This window comes from Phyllostomus discolor, chromosome X (assembly GCF_004126475.2).
Source record: "Phyllostomus discolor isolate MPI-MPIP mPhyDis1 chromosome X, mPhyDis1.pri.v3, whole genome shotgun sequence".
Classification (NCBI taxonomy): Eukaryota; Metazoa; Chordata; class Mammalia; order Chiroptera; family Phyllostomidae; genus Phyllostomus; species Phyllostomus discolor.
Genome location: NC_050198.1, coordinates 5,085,191 through 5,112,203, shown reverse-complemented (window position 1 = coordinate 5,112,203; position 27,013 = coordinate 5,085,191). Strand labels below are relative to the sequence as shown.

Sequence of the window (27,013 nt, the reverse complement as noted above, 5' to 3'; positions counted from 1 at the left end):
TTGCTTTCTTCTTTTTTTCTTGAGGCTCTGCTTACTTTCTTTCCTGTTTACCTGACTGTGTTACACTCCAGCCCTTATTATTTGCCTTTCTAGTCTCCATGTTCTCTCCCCTTTGCTTCGTCTCCCTTTTAAATGTACAGTGCTTTTCTCTTTCATTTAATTTATGTATCACAAATCTTGCCTGTTTGAAGGGTGCAATTCAATGATCTTTAGTATAGTTACAAATATCTGTTCTTATGCAAACATCAAAGTTCTGCTTGGCTTTTTAAGACTTTTTCTATTGGTCTGTGTAACATGGAAGATCACTTGTGTCTTTTTTTGCATCCCAGCTGGGTGGCACCATCGGAGACATCGAAGGAATGCCGTTTGTGGAAGCATTCAGACAATTTCAGTTTAAAGCAAAAAGAGAGAATTTCTGTAACATCCATGTTAGCCTTGTCCCACAGGTGAGCTTTCCAGATAAGTACAGTCGGCAACTTCTGTAAGTCTTCGTATGATATTCTGTGTATTCTGTGTTTTAGCTAGGGATCCATTCACCATCCAGGAGAGCTAACTGCCCGACATACTAAGAGTGACCCATTTCTTTTCAGCCCAGTGCTACCGGAGAACAAAAAACCAAACCCACGCAAAACAGTGTTCGTGCGCTGAGAGGGTTGGGTCTGTCTCCTGATCTGGTGAGTTGAAGAGAATGGGTGCGTTTCTTGCAATAGGACCTCCTTTCCTTAATCTATAACATCATCTACGTCCCTTCTAGCTCTCAAATGGTTCTGATGACATTAAGCCAGAGAAGGGTATTCCCTCATCCTCAAGTGTCACTTTACACATTCCTGAATTGGCCACTGGTTCTTCTCCAGGCCCTCCTTTGATTTGCCACACTGACAGCTGGGCATGTGTAATGTCCTGCCATTTTGTATTGTCCCTGGGTCCTTGAGAATGAGGTGGGACCTTGGAGATTTTGCTGTGACTCTGCTAGGATCGGCTGTCACTGCTGTTATGCACAGCAGGTAATCCAGTTATTGCCAGTAGTCTAGATCAGGGGCCAGCAGGCCTGTTGCCTGTAAATGCATTTTTTTAAAGATTTTATGTATTTTATTTTTAGACAGAAGGGAAGGGAGGGAAAAAGAGAGGGAGAGAAGCAGCAATGTATGGTTGCCTCTCGTCAGCCCCCATGTAGGGACCTGGCCCACAACCCAGACATGTGCCCTGACTGGGAATCAAACCCGGAACCCTCTGGTTCACAGGCCAGCAGTCAATCCACTGAACCACACCAACCAGGGCTTATAAATACATTTTTTAAGCTTTTAAAATTGTGAATAAAGTTTTATTGAAACACGGTACCATCCATTGTTTACATTTATCTGTAGCCGCACCTTTACATTTCGAATTGTTACTGGTAGAGTAGTGTTGAGTGTGATTGTACTTGCTTATCTTAGTGCTCAGACCAGTTTCTAAAAGGCCAATGGAATGCCCAGAATAAGCACACACTTATTTGGTCAAGTCTGTTGTAGCAAAAAGAGGTTTATCTCGCATCTTTCTGAAAACGGATGGTGGCGCGGACAGCCGATTCCTGCTTGCTGACCTGTGTGTAACTGACTTTGACAGATTGTCTGCCGGAGTTCAACGCCCATCGAAATGGCTGTGAAGGAAAAGATTTCTATGTTTTGTCATGTGAACCCTGAACAGGTTAGTGCTGCTCTTTTAAGTTTTATTGCCTTGTAGGCACTTCTGCCGATGCCACTGTTGTACACCTCTTAAATTATCATATTACTTTTCACAGCATTTATGAAAATTCATAGCCAACCATGGCTCCCTCGCGTTTAAGTGAGCAATCTTGAGACTCCTGATTCCTTAGATAGAGTGCACGTTTCTTTGCATAATCACTCTTTCCGTTATAGGTACAAAACCAGGTGGGCTTTTCATTTATTTTATATTTTATTCTCACCTGAGGACATTGCACTGAGTTTAGAAAGAGGGGAAGGGAGGGTGAGGGGGGTGGAGAAATATCGATGTGAGAGACAAATATGGATCAGTTGCCACTCATATGCACCCCAACTGTGGACCAAACCTGCAACCCAGGCCTGTGCCCTAACCAGGAATCGAACCTGCGACGCTTTGGCTTATGGGAGGACGCTCCAACCAACTGAGCCACAGCAAGCCAGGGCCAGGTGGGCTTTTTAACTCCTAGTGAAACCTCTGGAAAGAGAACCAAGCCTGCTTATCATCACTTGATCTTGTCTTTCCAGGACACAGACTGCTTTCACTTCGATTTCTCCTTTGTACCTGCTACCACTTCTGATTACATCAGCAGCCTCAGTTCGATTTGCTGGCGCAGAAATTGTAACTCGATTTGGGCTCAAGTCCTCTGTCCCGCCCGCCAGACTTTCCACCTGGGTCTCTGAGAGTTAGCTTTTCTTTTTTCTGTCATTTTTTTTTTTATCTCTGTCTCTTGTTTGCAGTAAAGCTCAGGCACAAGGGATCAGAGTTGGCTATAATTTAGAAAGTGATATAACCAGTGCTCAGAAGAGGGCGAGGTTTAGCAGAAACCTTTTGTTTTCTTCAGATAAGCTCTGAGTTCTCTGAAGCCTAGAAACCAGCTAATCAGATTTCTGTATCTCAGGGGACAGTCTGACTGAAGAACCTCCTGCCAGATGCTTCGGGGTCAGTGCATAAGTCTGATCTGTTCTGAAAACTGTCATTACAGTTTAAAGGTCTCTCTCGAGTTTGTATGTCGTCAAGCCATTTTGATTTTGTTCCATTTTTTTTTTTTATATTCTTCCTATTGGTAAATGGTATTTCGCGTGTCTACTAAACAAATACAACCTGGTTTCCTAAATAGAAGTAGAATACAGCTTCTAGAGTTGGGTTGCTGAGAGTTCTGTTGACGAAAGAACACACCCAAACCTGAGTTTATTTGAGCCAAACTGACGAATGCCAAGAAGCAAGATATCAAAGGCTCTGGAAAAACGACAGCTTTGCAGTTGCTTTTCTATATTCGGAATTGAGGGAATGTAAGGAAGATTACAGGAAGGTGGGAGAAAGCAAGGTGGGGATTGGATTACAGGGAAGTTAACAAGGCTTTATGATTGCCCGAGGGTGGCGATGCCTCTGAGAAGTCCAAAAAAGAGGATTACTCTGGCATTTCGAAGGGGCTTAACTGTAGATGCAGAAGAAGGATGGACAGGGCTGGCTTAAGGCAAAGATACACCTTTCGCTAGGGAAGGTAATGGGCCTGAAGCGATTACCCACCAAGACCTTCCCAGGTAGGAATCTGTGATCAGATCATCCTGTGAGGCTGCTTTCCATTGCTGAGCTTGTTCGAATTACACAGCCCCCTTTGTTGTTCTCAGCTCTGAGAACAGATTTCATCCACACTTTCTGCCACACTGAGTCTGTGTTCTCTGTAACCACAGATTCTGAGGAATGCTCTGTCCCATCAGTCCACAGGCCAGTGTATTAGCCATTTTCCAGCCCACTGTTTTTTTCTGATATGAGTTGATACTACTTCTTCATAGTTACGGGTGAATTTGCATTTGGAGCTCTTCCCGTTGGGGTTGCTGAGGACAGCACGGAGAACCGGAGGCATCTCTGTGGATGTGGCCCATTCCTCTGACATTTTAAAAACATCCTGCTCTGGCATGGAGGCTGCGTAAACAGCTCCACACTCCATGCTTTCCATTTGCGGGAGCTGTGGTTGTCCAGGGATTTAGTTTTAAACAGTAATTGTGAGACAGAGTCTCCTATCAGTCGCATCTCGGCACTTTCAATTGTGTTGGTCAATGCGCAAGTGAGGCACACTATTCTCATTATTCTTTTTGTTAAGATTTTCATTTATTTTCAGAGAAAGGGGAAAGGAGGGAGAAAGAGAGGGATAGAAATGGCAATGTGTGGTTGCCTCTCGTGCACCCCCATGCAGGGACCTGGCCCGCAATCCAGGCATGTGCTCTGACTGGGAATCGAACCCACAACCCTTTAGTTCACAGGCTGGCATTCAATCCACTGAGCCACACCAGCCAGGGCTATTCTCACTATTATTAAGTATCAAGTTGACGAAGTCCAAACAGCTTCGGAACCCCTGGTTGGATAGCTATGGATTCGGGAAGACTGCACACGTATTGTTGGCAGAACGTTTCTTGGCATTTATGTAGGATGTGGCAGATCCTTAAATGCCTGCCAGTGGCTTCTTGGATATACTCGAGAGGGTGGTGAAAGCTTGTTAGGGGAAGTATGAAAAACAGCCACACCACCTGGCAAAGGAGCCGTTCTCCTCTAACAGGTGTAATTAATTTGACTGTGTTCAATGTGGGCTTATACATTTACTCAAAAGAAGGGAAAGGACAAAAGAAACGACAGCAGCAGCAACAACAACAAATGACTGAACAAACTGCATACCCACATGTAGGAGACAAGGTGTATGGATTCAATGCTACTGCTTTAATCTAGACTTAGAAAATGGTGCCTTGGGCCGTGTGTCTCCATATTGACATATAAAGAAGCATCCATGTTCCAACACCGATTCTCTGATACCAGCTGGGGGTCCTGCAATTCAGCTCTGACCCTAACTACCCAGAGTGAGAGTCAGACTCCATAGGTTTATGGGCTCAGTCCTCTCCAAGGGTGTGGTCACTTCGGGCACCAGCAGCAAGTTTCCAATGTCCCTCAGCCACCCACAGTTCCACCTGGCTGACTACCAATGTGGGGCTCCCCACAATCTTTTCAGTGTTGAGAATTTTCTAGAACAGCTCATAGAACTCAGGAAAGTGCTGTATTGATGATTACTGTTTTATTATAAAGGGTGCAAATGAACAGCCAGATGACGAGATGCATAGGGCAAGGTCTAGGAGGGTCCTGAGTGCAAGAGCTCTTATCTCCATGGAGTCAAGGTGAGCTGCCCTCCTGCACACCTGTATATTCACCAACCACGATGCTCCCCTCAGTCTTCAGATTACTGGGGTTGCATTACATAAGCATGATTAAGTCATTGGTCACGTGATTGAACGCAATCTCTTAAGTCACGCTCCCCACCCTGCCCTGCACTGTCCCCTCCCTGGAGGTCAGGTGGCTGAAAAAGTTCCAGCCCTCTAATGGCTCGATTGGTTTTTCCTGTAACTCCCATCCTGAAGCAACCTAGGGGCCACCCTGCCTCACCTCTTTGGCATAACAAAGATATCCTCTGTCCCTCAGAAAATTCCAAATGTTTCTGAAGCTCTGTCAGGAATCGGGAACAAAGACTATATACCATATATATATTTTTTATTCGACCACAGCATCCATGGTTCCAGAGCTAGAATGGATTCAAAGCATTTTTTAATGAGATCAAACTAACTTGGTGCTAATTCTGCCTCTTGTTTAGGTGGCTGGGCTCTTGGTTTTCTTGTGTCAGTATAAATGAACTGCCAGACTCCCAAGTTCTGACTTATTCTTGAGCTCATTCTGTGGCATATGAGTCATTCCACTTAAATATGGTGTTTTTATCATCAACCAGGTTATATGTATCCATGATGTTTCTTCCACATACCGAGTGCCTGTGCTTTTGGAGGAACAAGGCATTGTTAAATATTTTAAAGAGAGATTGAATTTGCCTATTGGTGATTCTGCAAATAATTTGCTTTTCAAGTGGAGAAATATGGCCGACAGGTACGTGAAAGGAATCACTAATGTACTCTTTAATAATTCTTGGGGCTGTATGTTGCATTTGGCTTTCTGTGTGTGTATGTTTTTGTACGGAGATTTCTCAAGTTGTAGGGCATTGTTAGGATGTTTTGCTGTATTCTTTGAAGATTTCTGGGGTCTTTGAAGCATTTTGATTTATTTATTACTTTATTTCTAGTTTCTGAATATTTTAAAGTTTTAGATATCATGGGTTTTTCGTTTTGCTTTGCTTGTTATCTTTAATATTTTATTATATTTTCTCTTTTTCCATCACCATTTATCCCCCCATACCCTCTTCTACCTGTTTTGTTTGTTTTTAAGGCTTGGTTAACAATTTCCTAAAGAAAATCCTTTTAATGTTTTGGCTCTGTTGTTAGTGTTGGATCCTGCATTTTTTAACTCTCAGCATCATTTTTAAAACCCCTGATAGGTTTTAACTTTAAGACAATCATAAACATTTTGGCAAGGTCTGTCTCATTTGAAGTCACACGGAAGGTCAAGTCCGGGCTGCCTGGCTTCTAATGCAGCCTAGGGAGTGGCGGGAGGTGCAGCAGTTACAAATGGAGGCTCTGGTGTTCTCATCACAAGGAAAAGCAATTTGTAACTATATGTGGTGATGGATGTTAACTAGATTTATTGAGGTGATCATTTAGCAATATCTACATATATATATTTTTTTAAATGTCTGTTGGGATTTTATTGAATCTATAGATCAGTTTAAGGAAAGTGACATCTTTTTTTTTTAAGATTTTATTTATTTATTTTTAGAGAGGGAAGGGACGGAGAGAGAGAGAGAGAGAGAGAGAGAGGGAGAGAAACATCAATGTGCGGTTGCTGGGGGTTATGGCCTGCAACCCAGGAATGTACCCTGGCTGGGAATCGAACCTGGGACACTTTGGTTCCCAGCCCGCACTCAATCCACTGAGCTACACCAGCCAGGGCTAATATCTACATATATTGAATGATGTAGTACCCATAAAACTAATATGCTATATGTCAAGTATATCTAAATTTAAAAAAATGTAGGTTTTGGCATCAAGCACCGTGGATTCAAACCTCTGCTTGGGCAGATTACTTAATCTCTCTGGGCTTGTCCTCCCATCCATATTTAACAGGGGGGGACTACTTACCCACATTGTGGTAATTATGAGAGAAAACACATCAGGCCTTAACACTGAATCAGACACTAAGTATTGATTACTGATGTTGGTAACAATAATTAAAAGTATAGGATGGTGACAAAATTACTGACCTTGGTAAATAAGCAGTAGACAGAAGTTCCCTTGCCATTTTGCTTAAAAATATAAAAAGTGTTTTAGATTTTCGGGTGAAGTAGAATCAGGCATAAAGTATAGTTTTTGAGCTTAGGTATTCTTATGAATGATGCTAGATTAAGTCCCTGTCTTCCAGAATGCTTAAGGAATCAGCCACTTTGTAGGAATTTTCTGAGTACCTTCTGGCTGATCCTCTTTAAGTATGAGGCATTTTAATATTTTAACTCTTTTTATTGGAAATAGCTCTAAGTTATACTTGATGCCTGTGTGCTTTTTTTTTAAAGATTTTATTTATTTATTTTTAGAGAGGGAAGGGAGGGAGAAAGAGAGAGAGAGAGAGAAACATGAATGTGCAGTTGCTGGGGGTCACGGCCTGCAACCCAGGCATGTACCCTGACTGGGAATCAAACCTGCGACACTTTGGTTTGCAGCCCGCGCTCAATCCACTGAGCTACGCCAGCCAGGGCTGCCTCTGTGCTTTTTAATGTCAGTGTTTGGTGTTTATATTACAGTCCTTTGGGTGCTGTTACAAAGTACCACAAATTGGGTAGCTTAAAACAGCAGAAATTTATTCTCTCACAGTTGTGGAGGTCAGAAGTTCAAAGTCAAGGCATCAGCAGGGTTGGTTCCTTCTGGAGGCTCATGGGGAGAATCCGTTTCTTGTGTCTCTTCGAGCTTCGCAGGGCTGCCAGCAGTCCTTGGCGTTTCTTGCCTTGTGGCCGCATCACTCCAACCTCTGCCATTACCTGGACGTTTTTGTGTCTTCTCTCCTTGTCTTTAAAGATTTTATTTATTTTATTTTTTTAGACAGAGGGAGAGGGAGAGAAACATCAGTGTGTGGTTGCCTCTCATGCGCCCCCAACTGGGGACCTGCCCTGAAATTCAGGTACATATGCTCTAGAGTGGGAATGGAGCCAGCAACCCTTTGGTTTGCAGGCTGGCACTCAATCCACTGAGACACAACAGCCGAGACTCTCCTTCTCTTCTTTTGTAAGCATTCTTATCTTTTAACTTAAGGCCCATACTAATCTAGGATGATCTCATCTTGAGATCCTTAATGTAATTGCATCTGCAAAGACTCATTTTCCAAATATGGTCACATTCACAGGTTCTGGGGCGGGGATACTGAGCAGCATCTATCCCTCTGCATCATGTTAGCGGGGATGTTGGTTTACTGGTAATGGTGGTTTGGAGTGTTCATTCTTCAGCCCCTGTCCCTTCAGTACAGCCTGTAGAGAGATCCAAGGAGGCAAAGAGAGGTCCAAAGGCAGCTTTGATCATGTGGAGGTCCAGTGCTGCTCAGAGGTTAGGGGTTCCTTATTGAACAAATGGAAGAACTTGCCTGGGACCTGAGGCCCTAAGTGGGGCCAACGCTGCCTCTCAGTCAAGCAAGGGGGACTTGCCTGTGGGGGATGGGCCTGCCAAGTGGACCCCAGATCTGCTTCCCTCCGGCGGCTCATAACAGTGTCAGCAGCCCGCCTCTGCAACCCAGGTGGTGGTTCAAAGACTGTGAGGTACAGGCTCGGCTGCTCTGGGCAGTGCTCTATGAGGCCGGCCTGCAGGTCCAAGAGGGAAAGAGGGCACCACAAGGGTGGCCTCGGGATACCTTCCTGGACAGTGTGGCCTTCCTCCCTGGTGGGTGTGACCCAGTGGACTTACGTCGTGCTGGGAAGGCCAGACGTGAGTGAGCAGAAGCTTCCTTGCAGGGAGCAGAGCTGATTTCCCTCCCTCAATGGAGGAGTGAGGATGGGGGTGAGGGCTCAGCTAAGCCCTGTGCTCAAACGCGGTCGGGACAGGAAGCATTTACCTCTGCCGTCTCTCGGAATCTTGGCTTGATACCAACTGGCTTTGTTACGTGCGTCATTTATGCAGAGCAGGGTTGAAGCAAGGGCAGCTACGCAATCTCTAGAGCAACATAAAATGAAGCAGCAAGGGAAAGAAAGGTTTAGCAGTCTTCTCTTAGGTACTTTAGTCACCTTCCCAGAAAGTCACCTTTACTGCCAGTTTTGACTTCTTCGCTACTGGTGCGTTTTCCCCCTCTTGCCTGTTCACCGTTGTATTGCTCCTGTACTCCCTGCAGATGTTGATCTGAATGAGGCATATTCCTCATCGCGGTAACATTTTTGTTCTGAGGTGTTGGAGGAAGGCTTTGCTTCCAAGCCCTAAAATATCTTCAGCCTCAAGATGACATTTCCACATACTGAGTATCAGACCAGACATTTTTCATGTTCTTTGAACAGATTTCCTGACAAAAGCAACAGTAAAGATTGTGTCTCTAATAGTAAAATGTGATTGAGTGTCTTATGTAGAATGGAATTTTCCCATAAAAATGATCTAAGCGCCTAGTAACATTTTAAGTAGTTCTCTTAGCACCATTCTTCAGGCATGCCACGAGTAATCTGGCTTTTGTGAGCCAGCTGGGAATGTAGCAATTTTGAAAAAAATCTTTATGGAATTTATTGGGGTGACATTGGTTAATAAAATTATATAGGTGTAACAATTTTTAATGTAGACACCTTGAATGTGTTTTCTTATATAATGCCACCTTATATAGTTAATATTGGAATGTTTCCTGTTGACACTCAGAATGCCTTTTTTATATGATGTCACCTTATAAATGAATTTAAGAACAGCTCATATTTATGAGGTGGGAACGGCCTTTTTATATTTTTAATGCTTTGAACTTTTTCTCTGATTTAGATCTGTGCCCGCTCCTGTAAGCCAATGTTGGGATTTCTTATGATTTTAAAACCTGTCCACATACAGGTTTGAGTTCTTTGGAGGTGGGGCGGGAATCTGAATCAAGTACATCAAGTTCAAGGCTTCTCTGTTTCTAAGGTTTTGGTTTTTTTTTTTAAGATTTTTTATTTATTCACTTTTAGAGAGGGAAGGGAGGGAGACAGAGAGAGAGAGAGAGAGAGAGAGAGAAACAGAGAAACATCAATGTGCGGTTGCTGGGGGTCATGGCCTGCAACCCAAGCATGTACCCTGGCTGGGAATTGAACCTGCGACACTTTGGTTCGCAGCCCGTGCTCAATCCACTGAGCTACGCCAGCCGGGGCTGTTTCTAAAGTTTTGAAAAGTGTCTTGGGTGCTCGCTTCGGCAGCACAGCTACTAAAAAACTGGAGTGATACAGAGAAGGCCCCTGCACAAGGATGACAAGCAAATTCGTGAAGCGTCCCATATTTTTTAAATATCACGTAAAGGTTAAAGGCGGTCATAACATTAAAAAAAGAGAGAAGAAGACACTAGTTACTGCAATTTGGAAATGAACTGACGGCATAAATAGGGATAATTGGTGACAATAAACACATAAAAGGGGAGGAGGTAAAGGTCTGAATTTGCAAAGGGGAATGGAGATGAGATACATTCAGAAGAAAAAGGACTACTGTGTATATGAACAGGGCTTTGGCATGAGAACAGTGGCTGTCATCGTTTGTGGTATTGGGTTACATGTGTATAACCTTAACCTTGTCTTCCCTCCCAGGTATGAAAGGTTACAGAAAACATGCTCCATAGCCCTGGTTGGCAAATACACCAAGCTGAGGGACTGCTATGCCTCTGTTTTCAAAGCCCTGGAACACTCAGCCTTGGCCATCAACCACAAGTTGAATCTGATGGTGAGTCCTGGCCTGCTCGTCTGAGTATTTCAGTCATTCACCCCTGGTAGCTTGTGTTTCGGAGACATAGATTGTATTGAAAGATGCCCAAATCCAAGTTTCTAGATGCCAACCTCGGGCCGACCTTCTAAGCAGACTTTTCCACCAATAACCATTTTTTTTTTTAAATCAAGTTTTTAATGTATGAAATCTGAATTCTGTCAGTGATGTATACATAGCTACATCAATTATTTTAGGTCAAAGTTGTGACTAAATTCACTTTTAAATGAACAGTTCCAAGCACCTAAGTCAGCTTTCTGTACCTTTACAATCTTTCTTCCCAATGAGATGAGTCTACTGTAACAACCTATGCTAATTCCATCATATTTGTTACACTGTGTTTTAATTACCAGTTTCTTTTTTTTTTAAGTTTCAGAAACCTAGTTCTTTTTTTTAAGATTTTATTTATTTATTTTTAGAGAGGGAAGGGAGGGAGAAAGAGAGAGAGAAACATCAATGTGCGGTTGCTGGGGACCGTGGCCTGCAACCCAGGCATATACCCTGGCTGGGAATCGAACCAGCGACACTTTGGTTCACAGCCCGCGCTCAATCCATTGAGCTATGCCAGCCAGGGCTTTAATTACCAGTTTCTTAGTCTCCCATTAGATTGGGGTTCCTTGAAAGCAGAGACTTTCACGTTCACTTTGCCTTGAAGTAAGTACCAAATTATTTGCTCAATGAGTAATGAACATTTCTATTCAAATGGTATGTATTTATACATAATTATTGAGCATTAATCTCCAGCTATTCAATAATCTGATTTAAAAGCCTCAGAGCTAAACAAGAAACTTATGCCAACTCTTTGACTTAGTTTGTGCTACATCATTTTTAAAATCTGTAGCTTCGGGACATTTTATAAGAAGTTGGTACTTGTATAAATAAGTAATAACTTAAAATTCATCATATATGTACTTCATTTTTTTAGCTTGACCTTCTCATAAATTCTTAGCTTCACTGATTTTGACTGCTCTGTAAGGAGATCCTCCTTTGGGGGATTTAAAAGCATAATTTATCTATGATCATCTCTTATTTTTCTTTTATTGGCAGTAGGGCCTAGACCTAGCTTTTTTTCCCAGACCTAGTATTAATGCTGCTTTCCATTTTATCATTTTGGGTTCAGACCCACCTCTGGAATAGCCGTCACTGAAGGCAGATTTTGGTAGACTTTGAAAAACTTGTTTGACTTGAGGCTCCATGTGCTTTGTGGTTGCAAAACGTAACGACCTGCAAATCCTGCAGCAGCAATGGTCCATCCGGCTGCTCACCCCGTGCTGGCTGTGTCTCTGCCCAGCTTCCCTGCCTCCACCGAGAGCACAGGTCACCCCAGCCCAGAAGCCACAGCCACCAACCCTACACCTTTATCAGGAAGCAAGGCGGCCACCACTAGCAGGGACGAAACATCCAGACACTGGCACTCCCCAAAACACAGCAGTCCCACCAATAGCCACGTGAACGATATTCTACATACAGGTTTAAGGCACAGTTTCTGAAATCTGGCTCTGCACATCCAGGGCGATGTATACTTCATGCTCATTTAAGTGCATTGTGTTTGCCTAACAAGAAACTAATAGAACGGTTTTCCCCATAGCATTGGAATTGAATCCAGATTTTTAAAATGCTATGTTGTCCTTTGTAACTTTGAGACGTGATGTCTGGCAAAGTGATCATTTCTTTTTTAAAATCAGTATTATGCGATAGCAGAGGTGGAGTTACAGTTTGAGTCTATTCTTTGTGTAAGTAAGATATAGAAGTAGTACCTGCTCAGTGTAGACAATTTTTAAAAGTATCATATAAGCCCTGACTGGCATAGCTCAGTGGGTTGAGTGCAGGCTGCGAACCAGGCATCGCAGGTTCGATTCCCAGTCAGGGCACATACCTAGGTTGCAGGCCATGACCCCCAGCAACCGCACATTGATGTTTCTCTTTCTCTCTCTCTCTCTCTCTCCCTCTCTCCCCTCTCTAAAAATAAATAAATAAATAAAATCTTAAAAAAGAAAGAAATTTGCAAAAAAAGTATCATATAAAATCCAGAAAGCAGAAGGTTCCTCCTCCCTGAGATCCCGCTTCTCTCTTGCATCTGTCGTTCCCAGTGTGATGCATACCTTTCTAGACTTTTCTCTCTCTACAAATATTTATATTGAATGATACTCTGCATGGATATATAATGGTTCAAGCAAACCTTATTATCTAGATTTAAGTGGTAAAACCTTTCTATAATGACTAAAAAGATACATTTTTATGTCCACGAAATTAGTAACTGCCACTTAGAACCAGCTGAGGACCTACAATATCTCTCTCACCTCTTGTAGCCTCCTTCTTTTCTAACCACTTTGTATGTTGGATTTTCCAAGGAATATTTCACTTCCTGTTCTTCCCACTCTTCCAAGACTTCCACCCCCTCGTAGAAAAAAGAAAGCAACAATAGAAAAGTTGTTATGATGCAGATTTTATAAGGCCTTTAAAATTTTGTATCTTAAGATATAATTAGGTGGTAATCTTTACAAAGGAAATGGGAAAATAATATAGATTGGTGGGAACTGTTATGTACACCTGAATTTTTATTTCATAGAATTCATTGACATTAGCTTCTGCTCAGTACTATTTGAGACATAGTCCCGGCATATTCTTTTTAAGCCCAGTCTGTTGCTGTGTTTTCCTCCCCGGGCCTATTGCATGACTTCCCGACTGCTTTCCAGTCCTCCCTCCATTTCCCACATTGTCCTAGAATGATTCTTCTAGAGCACAGGTGGCAAACACAAGGCCCGCGGGCCGAATCCGGCCCTCCACCTTGTTTCATCTGGCCCAGCACCTTGTTTCTGCCCGGTGGCAGCACCTAGCTCTCGCTTAACTGTTAAGGAGCAGTTACATTTATAGAGTCCAAAAATTACATTTGGCCCTTTGAAGGCAACCTTGAAGCTGATGTGGCCCAGGTGAAAATGAGTTTGACACCCCTGTTCTAAAGTCTCTCCCTGTTCTCTTTGTTCCTGTTGACCCTTACTTAAGACCTTTCAGTGGCGTCAACTGTAAACTTCTCTGGCTCGGTAGAGCCTCTTTGGAGGGCCCCAGAGTGGTCAGCACTTTCTCTTTTCCTCTGAGGTTTCTTACACTGTTTCCTCACCCCCACCTTGTCCACTTTGTCTTCTGCACACTTTCCCACCTGCCTCCCAACAGCCTGCCTCCCAACAGGCACGCACATGCTCATCTTGCTTCTGCTCACCGTGGAGGGATTAGCTTTTTGGACATCACCTCACCAGCAGTCTTCCCTGGTGACGCTGCGTCCCTTCTTTCCTCCAGCGTCCAGGTATATACACTAGGTGTGGCTCCTGGTTCCTTCTGCAGCATTCTCTTCCATACTTATTGTGGCCATTAGCCCACTATTTGTTGCTGGCTGTTCTGGTTTTGTAATCTTTCTTTTTTATTTAAATTATATTTAAAATTATTTTTAGAGAGGGGATGGGAGGGAGACAGAGAGGGACAGAAACATCATTGTATGGTTGCCTCTCGTGTGGCTTCCACTGAGGACGTGGCCTGAAACCCAGGCATGTGCCCTGACTGGGAATCGAACCAGCGACCCTTTGGTTCACAGTCTGGAGCTCAGTCCACTGAGCAACACTAGCCAGGGCTATAATCTTCTAAAAGATGATAAGAGCTCCAAGAGAGAGATCGTGCTTTTTCTCTCCCAAGTGTCCCGTACAGTTTTGCCTAATAAGCGGTTATTGAATAATTTTGTCATAGTGTTAGATAGTTCTAGTATTTCAGCATTTGTTTTTCTTAAACGTGCCTCTAATCTGTTGGATGTTTTTAGTACATAGACTCCATTGATCTGGAGCACACCACTGAAACTGAGGACCCTGTGAAATTCCACGAAGCGTGGCAGAAGCTATGCAAGGCTGAGTGAGTACCGGGGACCTTCCACACCAGTTGGGAGGATGCCATTGAGCTTTATCTGTAATAATTTGATTGACCCCAATGATTAATTTTTGTGCATTTTCAAAGGTAGCCTGGAGTACTTGTGGTTGTTACGGGTAGTTGTGCCACACGCACACCGAATTTATTTTGTGGTGTGCCGTGTTCCTGTCCGTGGCACGTGCGATGGAACTGGTTTTCCTCTGGGGACAATGGGGACCCTAATATGAGAGAGAAAGTGCATTGATTGTGCTGCAAGATGCAGAGATGGATCTTATACAAAGTTAAGGTGCAAGGATGACAACCTTCTCCCTTGGTTATATTTTCTTTTCCACATTATTTCATTTTTATTTTTATTTCATCAATGATGAACAGAACTCTTGGGGGTAGCAGTGTATCGTGAGGGTAGCATGACCCTCCTGGTCTGTGCAATTGAGCGTCTAGAAAGTTTCTAACCAGTCTTCTAACCAGGAGATTTTCATATGCCCTACTTAATTAGCAATGGAAATCTTAGGCTGATTTTACCAGATTAACTCTTTCTGGTTATGTGAGAGATCTTAACATTTTTATAATAGTGCTTTTAAAAAAACAGCCAGTTTTTGTATCACTTCTTGGCCTTTTGGCTAAGATCAAGTGTAAAAAACAACCTATTTTCTTTTTTTTTAATTTTATTTATTTATTTTCAGAAAGGGAAGGGAGGGAGAGAGAGAGAGAGAGAAACATCAGTGTGTGGTTGCTGGGGGTTATGGCCTGCAACCCAGGCATGTACCCTGACTGGGAATCGAACCTGCGACACTTTGGTTCGCAGACCGCGCTCAATCCACTGAGCTACACCAGCCAGGGCAAAACAACCTATTTTCTATTCCGATAATTTAGTGGCATTTATCATTGAATTGAGTTTCTCAGTCACTATGCTCCTGCCACAAGGACCTATTGAACATACACATTGAGGTCAGCTGTGAGAAATTGTTGCAACTTCTTCATACACAGGGAGGATTTCAAGAAGAAAGTTTGGGCTGTCAGGTCATGTAATCAATTCTGAATACAGACCCCAAGCATATGCTGTAGCGTTGGATTGGGGATGAAAGGCTGAGGATTTTTAAACCGAAAAATAATGTCAAACTCACCCTCATCTTGTGTTGATTGCAGCGGCGTTCTGGTGCCAGGAGGCTTTGGAATCAGAGGAACGTTGGGAAAACTCCAGGCGATTTCTTGGGCGAGGGCAAAGAAGATTCCTTTTCTGGGTAAAACTCATGTTTATGGATCCTAATGACAAGTTTATTCGACATTTGATACCTAGTAAGGGTCAGACTTAATGGGGTTTGCTAATGTGAAAGGTGGGAAGTCAGATTTCAGTGTTCAGGCACCAAATAGTCTGCTACTGCGGTCAGCACACTATATCCCGGAGACGATACCCAGCGCGTGGCATGTTTTTGCAAATCAAGTTTTATTGGCACATAGTCACAACGATTTGTTTCTATATTGTCTGTGGCAGCTTTTGTGGAACAGTGTCAGAGTTTGAGATCCTACAGCCTAATCTTTACTATCTGGCCCTTTTTTCTTTTAACTTTTTTTAAAAAAGATTTTATTTATTTATTTTTAGGGAGGGAAGGGGGCAGAGAGAGAAACATCAATGTGCGGTTGTTGGGGGTCATGGCCTGCAACCCAAGAATGTACCCTAGCTGGGAATCGAACCTGGGATACCTTGGTTCCCAGCCCGTGCTCAATCCACTGAGCTACGCCAGCCAGGGCTACTATGTGGCCCTTTATAGGAAGTGTTTGGAGAACTTACTGCCCTGGTTCGTAGCAAGAGGCTGGGAGAAGTTGCTGTCCATACCCGCCCTGCCCTTCTCCAATTGCCACCCAAATCCATCTTTTCACCACTTCAAGCAGGGGACCATTCAGCAGAACCCCGCCATGTTCTTTCTAATCAGAATTCCAAAATGATGACGTTGAAATGTATATGCTCCTTCTAGAAAAAATAATACAGAAAGACCGTCCGACATTGCAAGAAGAGCTCTGTTAAACTTTAGTGCAACTGGATCTTTTGTTCAAATTGCAGAGCATGGCTTCTAGGCCGGTGAACCCAGGTGAAACACGTTCTTGGGGGGACAGAGGCAGCCCTGCGGGTAGGGAGTCAGGCAGGAGAGGGAGTGAGGAGAGGCTGTGTTTCACACTGTACTTGGACGTATTGGTAGATTTACAGACCGAGCGGACAGGCTTGGGTGCCTTTTACTGTCCGCGGACTATTCATTTTCCCCGTCGCCTGCTCCTTGATTAGCTTCCTGGAAGCTCTCCACTGGGATCCATTTTCAAAAGGGAAGCCAGGAGTAGTTTGCCTTGATACCTTGTTGTGCTTTAGTCTTCTAAGCTCTTCTGGGCCATTGTTTTGTTTTGAAGTGATCTTGTTTGGTTTCTGTCTGAGGGTGGTTGGTGTTCTTCAGACAGTCCTCACTGTATAGAACAGTTGTTAACTTTTTAGCTTTCTCTTTAACACAGCATCTCTTTATGTCCTAGCCATATAGAACTTTCTGAAGTCCCCCGCAAAGCACTCAGCTGTTTCATTCTTTTTTTTTAAGATTTTATTTATTTATTTTTAGAGAGGGAAGGGAGGGAGAAAGAGAGAAACATCAATGTGCGGTTGCTGGGGGTCATGGCCTGCAACTCAGGAATGTACCCTGACTGGGAATCGAACCTGCGACACTTTGGTTCGAAGCCCGCGCTCAACCCACTGAGCTACGCCAGCCAGGGCTGCTGTTTCATTCTTACTGACTTGTTCTGGCATGCCTGGTATATCGATTGCTCTTTCCTTTGTATCCCTTGTGTACCCTGGATATGCCTCTAAGAGCACGTGGAGCGCTCCTTGGCATTTGTTTAGTGAGAGAAATTGGTGGGCAGAAGTCAATGTGGGAATGGGTGAACAGCGCATCCCTGTGGCAACGGGCTTGGGGCTACACAGGCCTCTTCCTCCTTATCGAGCTCTCGGTTTAGTTTGCATCTCCCTGCCCTTGTCTCCACCACGCTCAGGCCCACAGTGGAGATGCCACCTCCCCCAGCCGCTGTCATTTTCCTACAGTGAGATAATAGGGCTCTTCTGGGTTCGCCTGCCTACCTGTGAGTGCTCCTCAGATCCCAGCCCACTGGCCAGCCTGAGGCTGCCCTCAGGCAAAGCCCATAATTAAGGCTGTGAAACTGCAAAGGGGAGTATGCAGTCTCTCCCTTGACGGGGTGTTGTTAGACATTCCCTGAAGGACTTGTGTGCTCTGGGACCAGACTGTGTATGCCTCCAGAGACAAATTTGGAGGGAGGTAGATTTGCCTGTTACAACCTGATCTAGGCTTTCCTGCTCTTTTCTGACCTTAAATTCTTTCCTCCTGAAGTTCGAGTCATCTAACCTCCTTCCCTGCCTCTGCCACAGTTGTTCTGAATGTACAGGGCACAACAGTGAGCCCAACAGGCAAAGTCTTGCTCTCTGGATGAGCCTGCATTCTAGATAGATGGAGGAGGCAGATAGCAAACAAATGAACAGAACGTATGAAGAAGTACAAACTATGTTCATTTGCTTTATATATGTGCTTTTTAAAATAGGAGTTTGCCTTGGGATGCAACTAGCAGTGATAGAGTTTGCGAGGAACTGCCTTAACTTGAAAGGTAAGTTTGACATTTATCTACTAACCTTTTATTTTAAAAAAATCTCGGAGGGTGGTAATGGGAGGGAAGTGGGGAGGGTGGGAGGGGGGAAAGGATTGGGATTAAAAAAGAGAAAACTGTATTTGAACAATGATTAAAATATAATAAAAAAATCTCTTCACTTAAAACATTCTCCAGCAATCTTGGTGAATTACTGACTTCATTTCTTAACCTTCAGATGCAGATTCCACAGAATTTGAGCCAAATGCCCGTGTGCCTCTGGTAAGTGGCTTATTTCTCTTTCTGGGTTGGCTCATTGTCATTTTGTTTGTGGCTCTTGCCTAAACTCATAAGGAGCTATTATTATGTTTTCATTATGCTATCAGAATATTTAAAATTATATATGATTTTTTATTATTATTTTTTACATCCAACTGCTTTGTTTTCAATAGTCCGTCTTGTCAGCTATGTTTTGAAGAAAGACACAATCCTGGACTGGTTTCTCTTTGCGGCCGTTTTCCAGCTTAATGTTTAGGAAACGATGAAATTGACTGTGACAACAATTTATAACAGCTAATATAAATAAATGGGCTGGCCTGTCCCTAGCCTCATCCCTGTCTGTCTACTTTCCACACGGGTGGTCATCTGTCTTTCTAAAACAAAAGTGACAGCTGTTCTTCCGCTGCTCCTCACCTGCCCCTGATTCCTTTTCCCGTAAAATATTCAGGCCAAGAGTCTTGGCTAGGAGTGAAGGCTGGTGTGCTGTGTCACCTGCCGCTTTGCTAATTCAGTCTCTGACATCCTCATCCCTCCCACACTCAGAGCCTATGTTTGGACAATCTGGACAAGTTTTTTTGGATGTGTCTCGAGATTCCCTACACCTGAGATGTTCCGCTTCTGCAACCTCCTTCCCTCTAGAATCCCAGTGAAACCAGGGAAGAATTCCATTAAAAAAAGAAACCATACCCAATGCCAGACAACTTCCTATTCATCCTGAGACGCCTTTCCTGACCTCCTTTCTTTCCCAGCTTCTGCCTTTTGTGCTATGGGAAAGGAAGAAATTGCCTTCTACCCTGTAAGTTCTTTCAGCTGGTCTAATGATTAAATCAACATGAGACAGATTCACAAGAAAAAAAACAACCACATTTAGTTGCATACATACCTATGGGAACCCCTCATACACGAGAAAATAAGAATCGCTACGCGCACAAGAAGTTCCCAGACAAAAAAGGCAAGTGAGGCATACGGGGTTCGGCATAAATAACGCCCCTGGTTTATTACACCGTCATAAGCATGTGATTCTGTAACATAACAATATCACCCTCGAGCACACCACATGACATTTTAGGTGAGACGTTCAAATTAAAACTATCAATTATTACACACATATTATGACCCTGCCAACCACGCTCAAGCAAGCTTTACTTCTGCTGGACCCTGTATATGGCATCCTGAGCTTAACTAAGGCACTTTATAGCTTCAGAGGAAAGGTCGGTCATTGTCAGGACAAGGTGAAGAGTAGGTGTTTAGTAATTAGTAGTCTGCCCTGTCTTATAGATAGATCAAGAAAAAAAGGTTGTGTCTGATACTTTCTAATGGGCAAGGGCCCAAGTTCAAATTCTTCCAGGCAGTTAACAGGGCGACGGCAGAAGTTTCTCAGGAACCTGCAGGATCTCGGTGGCCCGTAGCTGCAAACAATCTGCACACCACAGAGGCATGCCCAGGGTGACTCATTCCGAACCCTACAGTACCTTGTATCTACCTCTATCACAGTGCACACCTCGCCATTGTCATTGGTTTTGTAGAACAGTTCTATTGAGATAGAATTCCCATTTCATAACATTTAGTCATTTGAAGTGTATAATTCAGCGGCTTTTAGCATATTCACAGATCCGTGCAACCATCATCACAGTAGAGTTTGAACTATTTTCACTACCCTGAAAGAAACTCCACACCCTCTAGGTGACACCCCCAAGCCACCTACTCCACCCCCCCCTCCCCCGCCCCACTCCAGCCCTAGGCACCACTAATCTCTTTTCTGTCTCTATGGGTTTGTCTGTTCTGGACATTCCATATGAATAGAATCATAGGATATGTGGCCTTTTGTGAGTGAGTTTTTTCATTTAGCATAAGATATTTAGATCTATGTTATAGCATCAATCAGTACTTTGTTTCTTTTTATTGCTCAATCATATTCCATTGTATAGACATACTACATTTTATTAATAAATTCATTCATCGATGGCCATTTGGATTGTTTCCTCTTTTTGACTATTATGCATAATGCTGCTATGAACAAGTGTACAAGTTGTTGTGTGAACACGTGCTTTCAGTTCACGTGGGAATATGCACCCCGGAGTGGAATCGTGGATCACATGGTGACTGTACATTTAACTTTCTGCGCAACTGCTAGACTGTTTTCAAAAGCGGCCGCAACATTTTACATTCCCACCAGCAGTATATGGGGGCTCCAATTTCTCCACATCCTTAACACTTGTTATTGTCTGTCTGTTTTATTATAGCCACCCTAGTGGACATAAAGTTGTATCTCACTGTGGCTTTGATTTGAATTTCCTTGATGACTTAGGATGTTGAGCATCTTTTCATGTGCTTACTGACCATTTCTATATCATCTTTGGAGAAATGTCTATTCAGACCCCTTGCCCATTTTTAAGTGAGGTTATTTGTCTTTCTTTTTTTAAGATTTTATTTATTTATTTTTTAGAGAGGGAAGAGAGGGAGGGGGAGAGAGAGAGAGAGAGAAACATCCATGTACGGTTGCTGGGGGTCATGGCCTGCAACCCAGGCATGTGCCCTGACTGGGAATCTAACCTGCGACGCTTTGGTTCGCAGCCCGTGCTCAATCCACTGAGCTACGCCAGCCAGGGCTATTTGTCTCTTAAGTGTTCTTTGCATGTTCTAGATATAAGTTTCTTATTAGATATATAATTTGCACTATTGACATTGTGGACTGGGTAATTCTTGTGGTGGGGACTGCGCTGTGCACCATAGAATGTTCAGTAGCCTCCTTGGCTTCTACCTACTAGATGTTAATAGTACAAATCTCCTAACAGTCAATTGTGACACTAAAAAAGCTTCCAGACATCGCCAAACATCCCCTGGGGGCACAGGCAGAATAGCCCCTATTGAGAGCCACTGATTTACAGACATCCAGTGATATTTCTCTTCCCTCCAGCCTGTTCCCTCCCTTCCCTATGGCAGCCATTAATTCTTGTTTTTGGAGGGGGGTTATCTTTCCATTTTCAAAATATAAATAAACCTACCCTGGCTGGCGTAGCTCAGTGGATTGAGCGCGGGCTGCGAACCAAAGTGTCGCAGGTTTGATTCCCAGCCAGGGTACATGCCTGGGTTGCAGGCCATGACCCCCAGCAACCGCACACTGATGTTTCTCTCTCTCTCTTGTTCTCCCTCCCTTCCTTCTTTAAAAATAAATAAATAAAATCTTTAAAAAATATATAAGTAAACCTGTATGTTTACTTGTGACCTCCCTCCCCATCTTCAATAAGTGGTAGCATACTCTGCACATTTTTTTGTATGTTTTTTTTATTTAACACTATATGCTAGAGATCACTCTATGGAAGGATATACAGATACTCTATTTTTAAAAAAAGATTTTACTGATTTATTTTTACAGAGAGGAAGGGAGGGAAAAAGAGAGGGAGAGAAACATCAGTGTGTGGTTGCCCCTCACATGCCCCCAACTGGGGACCTGGTCCACGACCCAGGCAGGTGCCCTGACAGGGAATTGAACTGGCAACTCTTTGCTTCACAGTCCAGTGCTCAATCCACTGAGCCACACCAGCCAGGGCTAGAGGTACTCTTTACTCCTTTTATAGCTTGCAGTTGAGACCATAATGAACCATAGCTTCCCAGCCAGATGTTCCTCTTCAGTCTTATGCTCAGAAGACTTAATGCTAATGAACAGTTCCTTACGAGGCTTTAATATAAACATATTTTTCTAACAAATGACTGAAATAGCTGCATAGGCAAATCATGTGTTTTCTCTTTTACAGTAATACTTTGGGATAGGAAGTGATTTTACCAGTAGGTGCCACTGTTTCTTAGCTTTGGCAACATTCTTTGCTGACTGTCCTTTACTGGTGGTGTGTGTACCCACACACACATGTGTGGGTATGTGTTTCCTTTTTAACAAATATGCGTTTCCTTTTTGAGATACTGTTTCCTCTCGCTTTTTGTACTAATCACTCCACATCAATACACGGGGATCTTCCGCATGCTTGTCCTGCTGTCTGCATCATTCTTTATTTAACCCGTCTAGTACTGATGAATTTTTAGGTTGTACCCATTGTTTTGCTCTTTTAAATCATGCTGGAAATTAATACCCATATATGTATATATATCCTGGTACCCACACATACACACGTCTATGGGACGAATTCCTAAGAGGGGAATTGCTAAGGCAGAGGATACGTGCGTTTTACATTTTGAAAGCTTCTACACTCATAAGTGAGATGAGAACAATAAAACCTAATTGCTACCGAACATCTTTATAGCCTGCAATCAGTTTGTTGGAGAAAAATAGCCTTAAGAGCCAGCATTTGTGACGATGGTGAGAAGGCTTATTAAAGAAAAAGGCCACGGCAATGGAATCAGCAGGCAGCAAACACCAGGAAGCCTGGGGAATCACTTAAACTTGAGCAAGTAACAATGACTTACCGTGGTAATGGCCAGACTGGTCCTTCTCGCTAAAAAAAAGTCAATAATTTGGAAATCAGGAGCCTCCTTTAGGTGTATTTGCTATTGAAGTCTGTTTCATGGGTATGGTGGAGGAAAAAATCATTTTTCCTATATTCTTTTAAGTTCTTGGCTGAGATCCCTCCCTGTAATCAAAGACAGATTTACAGAAGCAAAACAAAGTTTAGTAGCATGTATACCTCCTATGTACATGGGAGAGACCTGGGAAAATGGTGTAACTTCCTGAAATGGCCCAAGGTATGACCTTAAATACCATCTCTAGCTAAAGGCAAAGAGGTTGTTGGGACGTGATGGGAAAAGAAGAAAACAAGGGTAAGGTTGTCATGCAGATTTAAGTCCTCCTCCTTCTCCTTCGATAAGAGTTTCTAGAGATTTACAGTCACTGCCTTTCCTTGGTACAGAGAGGGAGACACCCTTACAAATAGACATTTCTCTTATAAATGTAAATGTCTCTTACAAAAGGATAACTTGTACTCAATTTCCAGAGCTTTTGTGTCTGCTGTTTCTTAAAAGTAGGCAGCTTCAACTAATTCTTATGTCAAAGAGACATATTTTGGGGTGTTAAATTCTGATCCCCTTCATGGGCCATTGTGACCCACCTTTGGTGTGCATGATTAGTCTGTGGGTGCTTATGAAATGATTTGAGACACTGGCATCCAGGACAGATATCTCAGAGGAGGTGTCTCTTATACACATAAAAGGAGAAATAGATTTGCCTTTAAGAACGAAGCTCAAATCTTTCTGAGTCTTGAGAGTACCAGGAGAGTACGAGTAAAATTTATTTTATTGCATCATTTTCGCTGCTTCATCCACAAGGTGAAATAGAAGGCTTTGGGACTTTGCAGAAATTTAGGGTTCTACAGCAAGTTTGATTTTTTTGGCTTGCTTCAAATTAGCTCTACCTGCCTTCTAGATAATGCTTACCACGGACAAAGCTGTAGCTGACTTGCATTCTGATTCTTTATCAATCACATGGCTGCTGCTGATACCCTTGACCTTGAATTTGGCTTTACACCTCTCCAGTTCAAGGAGAGGATAGTTCATAGTATTGTGGACTGTATATCAGAATATCTTTGGCTTTTGAGACATATAGGAAAATGATCTCAATCTAATGTTTAGGTATGTGGATATGCTTAATTTTTAGCATTTCTTTTGTTTATTGAAAACAGTAACTTTAAAAATCTGATTTACATAAGATATAACATCCTGAAAACAGAACCCATGTTCCACCCTCAGACACACCAACACACACATGTACACATGGATGGTGATGTTGGTAAAGAAAAGTGAGAAATTCAAAGTATTTTAAGCAGATGCAAATGGAAATTTGAGATTGCGGTATTTGATATTATTTCATCTTTAGTTATTTATCATACATATGACTGCTTTTACACCTTTTTGATCCAGGGATTTTCAAAGTCAGAATTAATTTTACATCTGACACAACAGATTTGTGAAATAGTCACAAATGATTAAAAGTCAACTCAGGCGAAGGGTAATTTGTGTTATTCATTAAGCATAATTAATACATTACATTTTCCTACCTTTAGTTGAAGCCCTGTTTGAAATATTTTCTTTTTCCATGTTATTTTTCAACAGCTTCACACAGAAAGCAAATTAACAAGAATTGAGGAAAAACCCACACAGCTACGTAGAGTAACTTCTTAGGCAACATTTATTCCTTTGAAGATGGCTTTGCATTTAGAACATTGTAGTAAACATCTCCCAACTCAAAAACGATCTTACAGAAATCACTGGGAGCTTAGTTTGGGCTAAGAAACTTTTCCCATAAAGGCAACTATCAAGAAGACAGCAGCCTTGGCTGGCGTAGCTCAGTGGATTGAGCTCGGGCTGCGAACCAAAGCATCGCAGGTTCCATTCCCAGTCAGGGCACATGCCTGGGTTGCAGGCCATGACCCCCGTTAGCCACACATTGATGTTTCTCTCTCTCTCTCTCTCTCTCTCTCTCTCTCTCTTTCTCTCTCCCTCCCTTCCCTCTCTAAAAAAATAAATAAAATCTTAAAAAAAAAGAAGACAGCTATACTTTGCATAAAATAGCCTTTTATGGACCAGTCTGGGATCCTAATAGTCACTTAATTCTGTCTCTGTGGGTATGATAGGTTCAGAGTTGATATCAGGCTGTTGGCTATAGTAACTGCTCTCTATCTGGAGAAAGACAAAATCTTCCAGTCATGACGTCCACTGTCTAATGGCTAGGGCATCTTTTCCACCAGACTGCCCCCCCCCACCCCCCCCCCACCCCCGCCCCTGCCCTTACCCAAGTCTACTTTTTGAAAAGTAACAGCAAGGCTAGGAGTAAGCTCTGTTAGTGAATCACAGAGTAGTCCATGATTTTAACAACAAATAAACGACTAAATGAGTACTTCAAAGCTAATGTGTTTTAAAGCTTTTCTACCTTGAGCTCAACAGGAAATGCCTTAGGAATAGATATTTCAATCCCTTGAAAGATTTCCTTTTTGCAGTAGAAATAACAGGATGCTAGTGGAAAGAGATTATTAAAAAGAAAAAAGCCACTGTGCATTTGGAGCTCGTCCACTTAAGTGCCGTTCTAAACATGATGTATTATAACCCTGGCTGATGTGGCTCGGTGGATTAAGTGCTGGCCTGCAAACCAAAGGGCCGCCAGTTCGATTCCTAGCCAGGGCACATGCCTGGGTGGGCTAGGTCCCCAGTGGGGGGTACATGAGAGGCAACCACACATTGATGTTTCTCTCCCTCTTTCTCCCTCCCTCCCCCTCTCTCTAAAAATAAAGAAATAAAATCTTTAAAAAACATAGTGTATTACAAATAAGCTGCTGTACAAATGAGCTGCTGCTGCCCCTGCAGTTTAGCTGGAGGCACAAAACATAGACTGGTGAAACACAGCTAAATATATGGGAACATGTGGGCAGTGCGTGAGTACACCTTCGTTAACACTACCAGCATGGCCAACTAGAACTTTCTGCTGTGGCAGTGTGTTCTGTACCTGTGCCGTCCAGCACGGTGATCACTAGCCATATGGGTCTATGGAGCACTTGAAATGTAGCTAGCTTGGCTGAGGAACTGAATTTTTAATTTTAGTTCATTTTAGTTCATTTAAATGCCAATCACCACTTGATATAGTGGCCGGGATGTTGCACCTGATATAAATGCCAAGGTAGACCTTTGTTTAGCTTGGCAACCAAGGACTCTCATGATCTGAAGCCAGTGTGCCCTCTTTGTTCATCATAGCTGGCTTTACTCCCAAAATGGAGTGCGTGTGTTCCCTGAACTGCCTTGCACTTGGCTATCCTGTGTTTATTTGGGGTGTTTTCTCTCCTTTTGAATGCCCAGGCTCCCGTTCCCTACAACTTCCCTTCAAGGCTCTTCCTACAAATCCCAGTTGAAATACTATCTCTTCCTGGCTGGCGTAGCTCAGTGGATTGAGTGCGGGCTGTGAACCAAAGTGTCGCAGGTTTGATTCCCAGCCAGGGTACACGCCTGGGTTGCAGGCCATAACCCCCAGCAGCCACACATTGATGTTTCTCTCTCTCTCTCTCTCTCCCTCCCTTCCCTCTCTAAAAATAAATAAATAAAATCTTAAAAAAAAAAGAAATACTATCTCTTACATTCCGTCTTTCCTGGCCTGATCCCAGACTTACTGACTTAGGATCTGAGAGGCATGGACACGGGTATCTCTAAGGCATCTTTTTAAAAAAACATTTTAAAAAAGATTTTATTTATTTATTTTTAGACAGAGGGGAAGGGAAGGAGAAAGAAAGGGAGAGAAACATCAACGTGTGGTTGCCTCTAGCACACCCCGCACTGGGGACCTGGCCCGCAACCCAAGTATGTGCCCTGACTGGGAATCGAACCAGTGACCCTTTGGTTCACAGGCCGGCACTCAATCCACTGAACCACAGCAGCCAGAGCTCTAAGGCATCTTGTATAATGCTTTGCCCATAGTGGGTGCTGTGTATGTGTATGTTGGAGTTGAAAGAGATCACGTATATTTACTCTGCAAGTGGCTGATTGCGATTAGAATATAGGCTGCAATGGGAAGCTAGCATGACCTAGATATTAGAATTCAACAAAGCACATGCAATAAAAAGTAAAACCCCAAACTGTAATGTAGGTTATTACTAAAGATGTAAAAACCTTAAATAAACTATTAGAGT

The 27,013-nt window shown here is 43.0% G+C and overlaps 1 protein-coding gene and 2 pseudogenes across 1 annotated transcript in view; 2 read left to right on the top strand and 1 right to left on the bottom strand.

Annotated features, from left to right (window-relative positions):
• The window catches only part of CTPS2 (CTP synthase 2), a 101,356-nt gene that overhangs the window by 18,539 nt on the left and 55,804 nt on the right, over positions 1-27,013 (top strand). Inside the window, exons 5-13 of the mRNA XM_028522902.2 lie at positions 330-446; positions 591-674; positions 1,603-1,683; positions 5,483-5,634; positions 10,412-10,544; positions 14,389-14,477; positions 15,639-15,733; positions 18,078-18,140; positions 18,358-18,401. Coding sequence (XP_028378703.1) covers positions 330-446; positions 591-674; positions 1,603-1,683; positions 5,483-5,634; positions 10,412-10,544; positions 14,389-14,477; positions 15,639-15,733; positions 18,078-18,140; positions 18,358-18,401 — 858 coding nt within the window. The remainder of the gene's footprint in view (positions 1-329; positions 447-590; positions 675-1,602; positions 1,684-5,482; positions 5,635-10,411; positions 10,545-14,388; positions 14,478-15,638; positions 15,734-18,077; positions 18,141-18,357; positions 18,402-27,013) is intronic.
• Positions 10,015-10,114, top strand: LOC114505835 (annotated as a pseudogene).
• Positions 11,163-12,367, bottom strand: LOC118498576 (annotated as a pseudogene).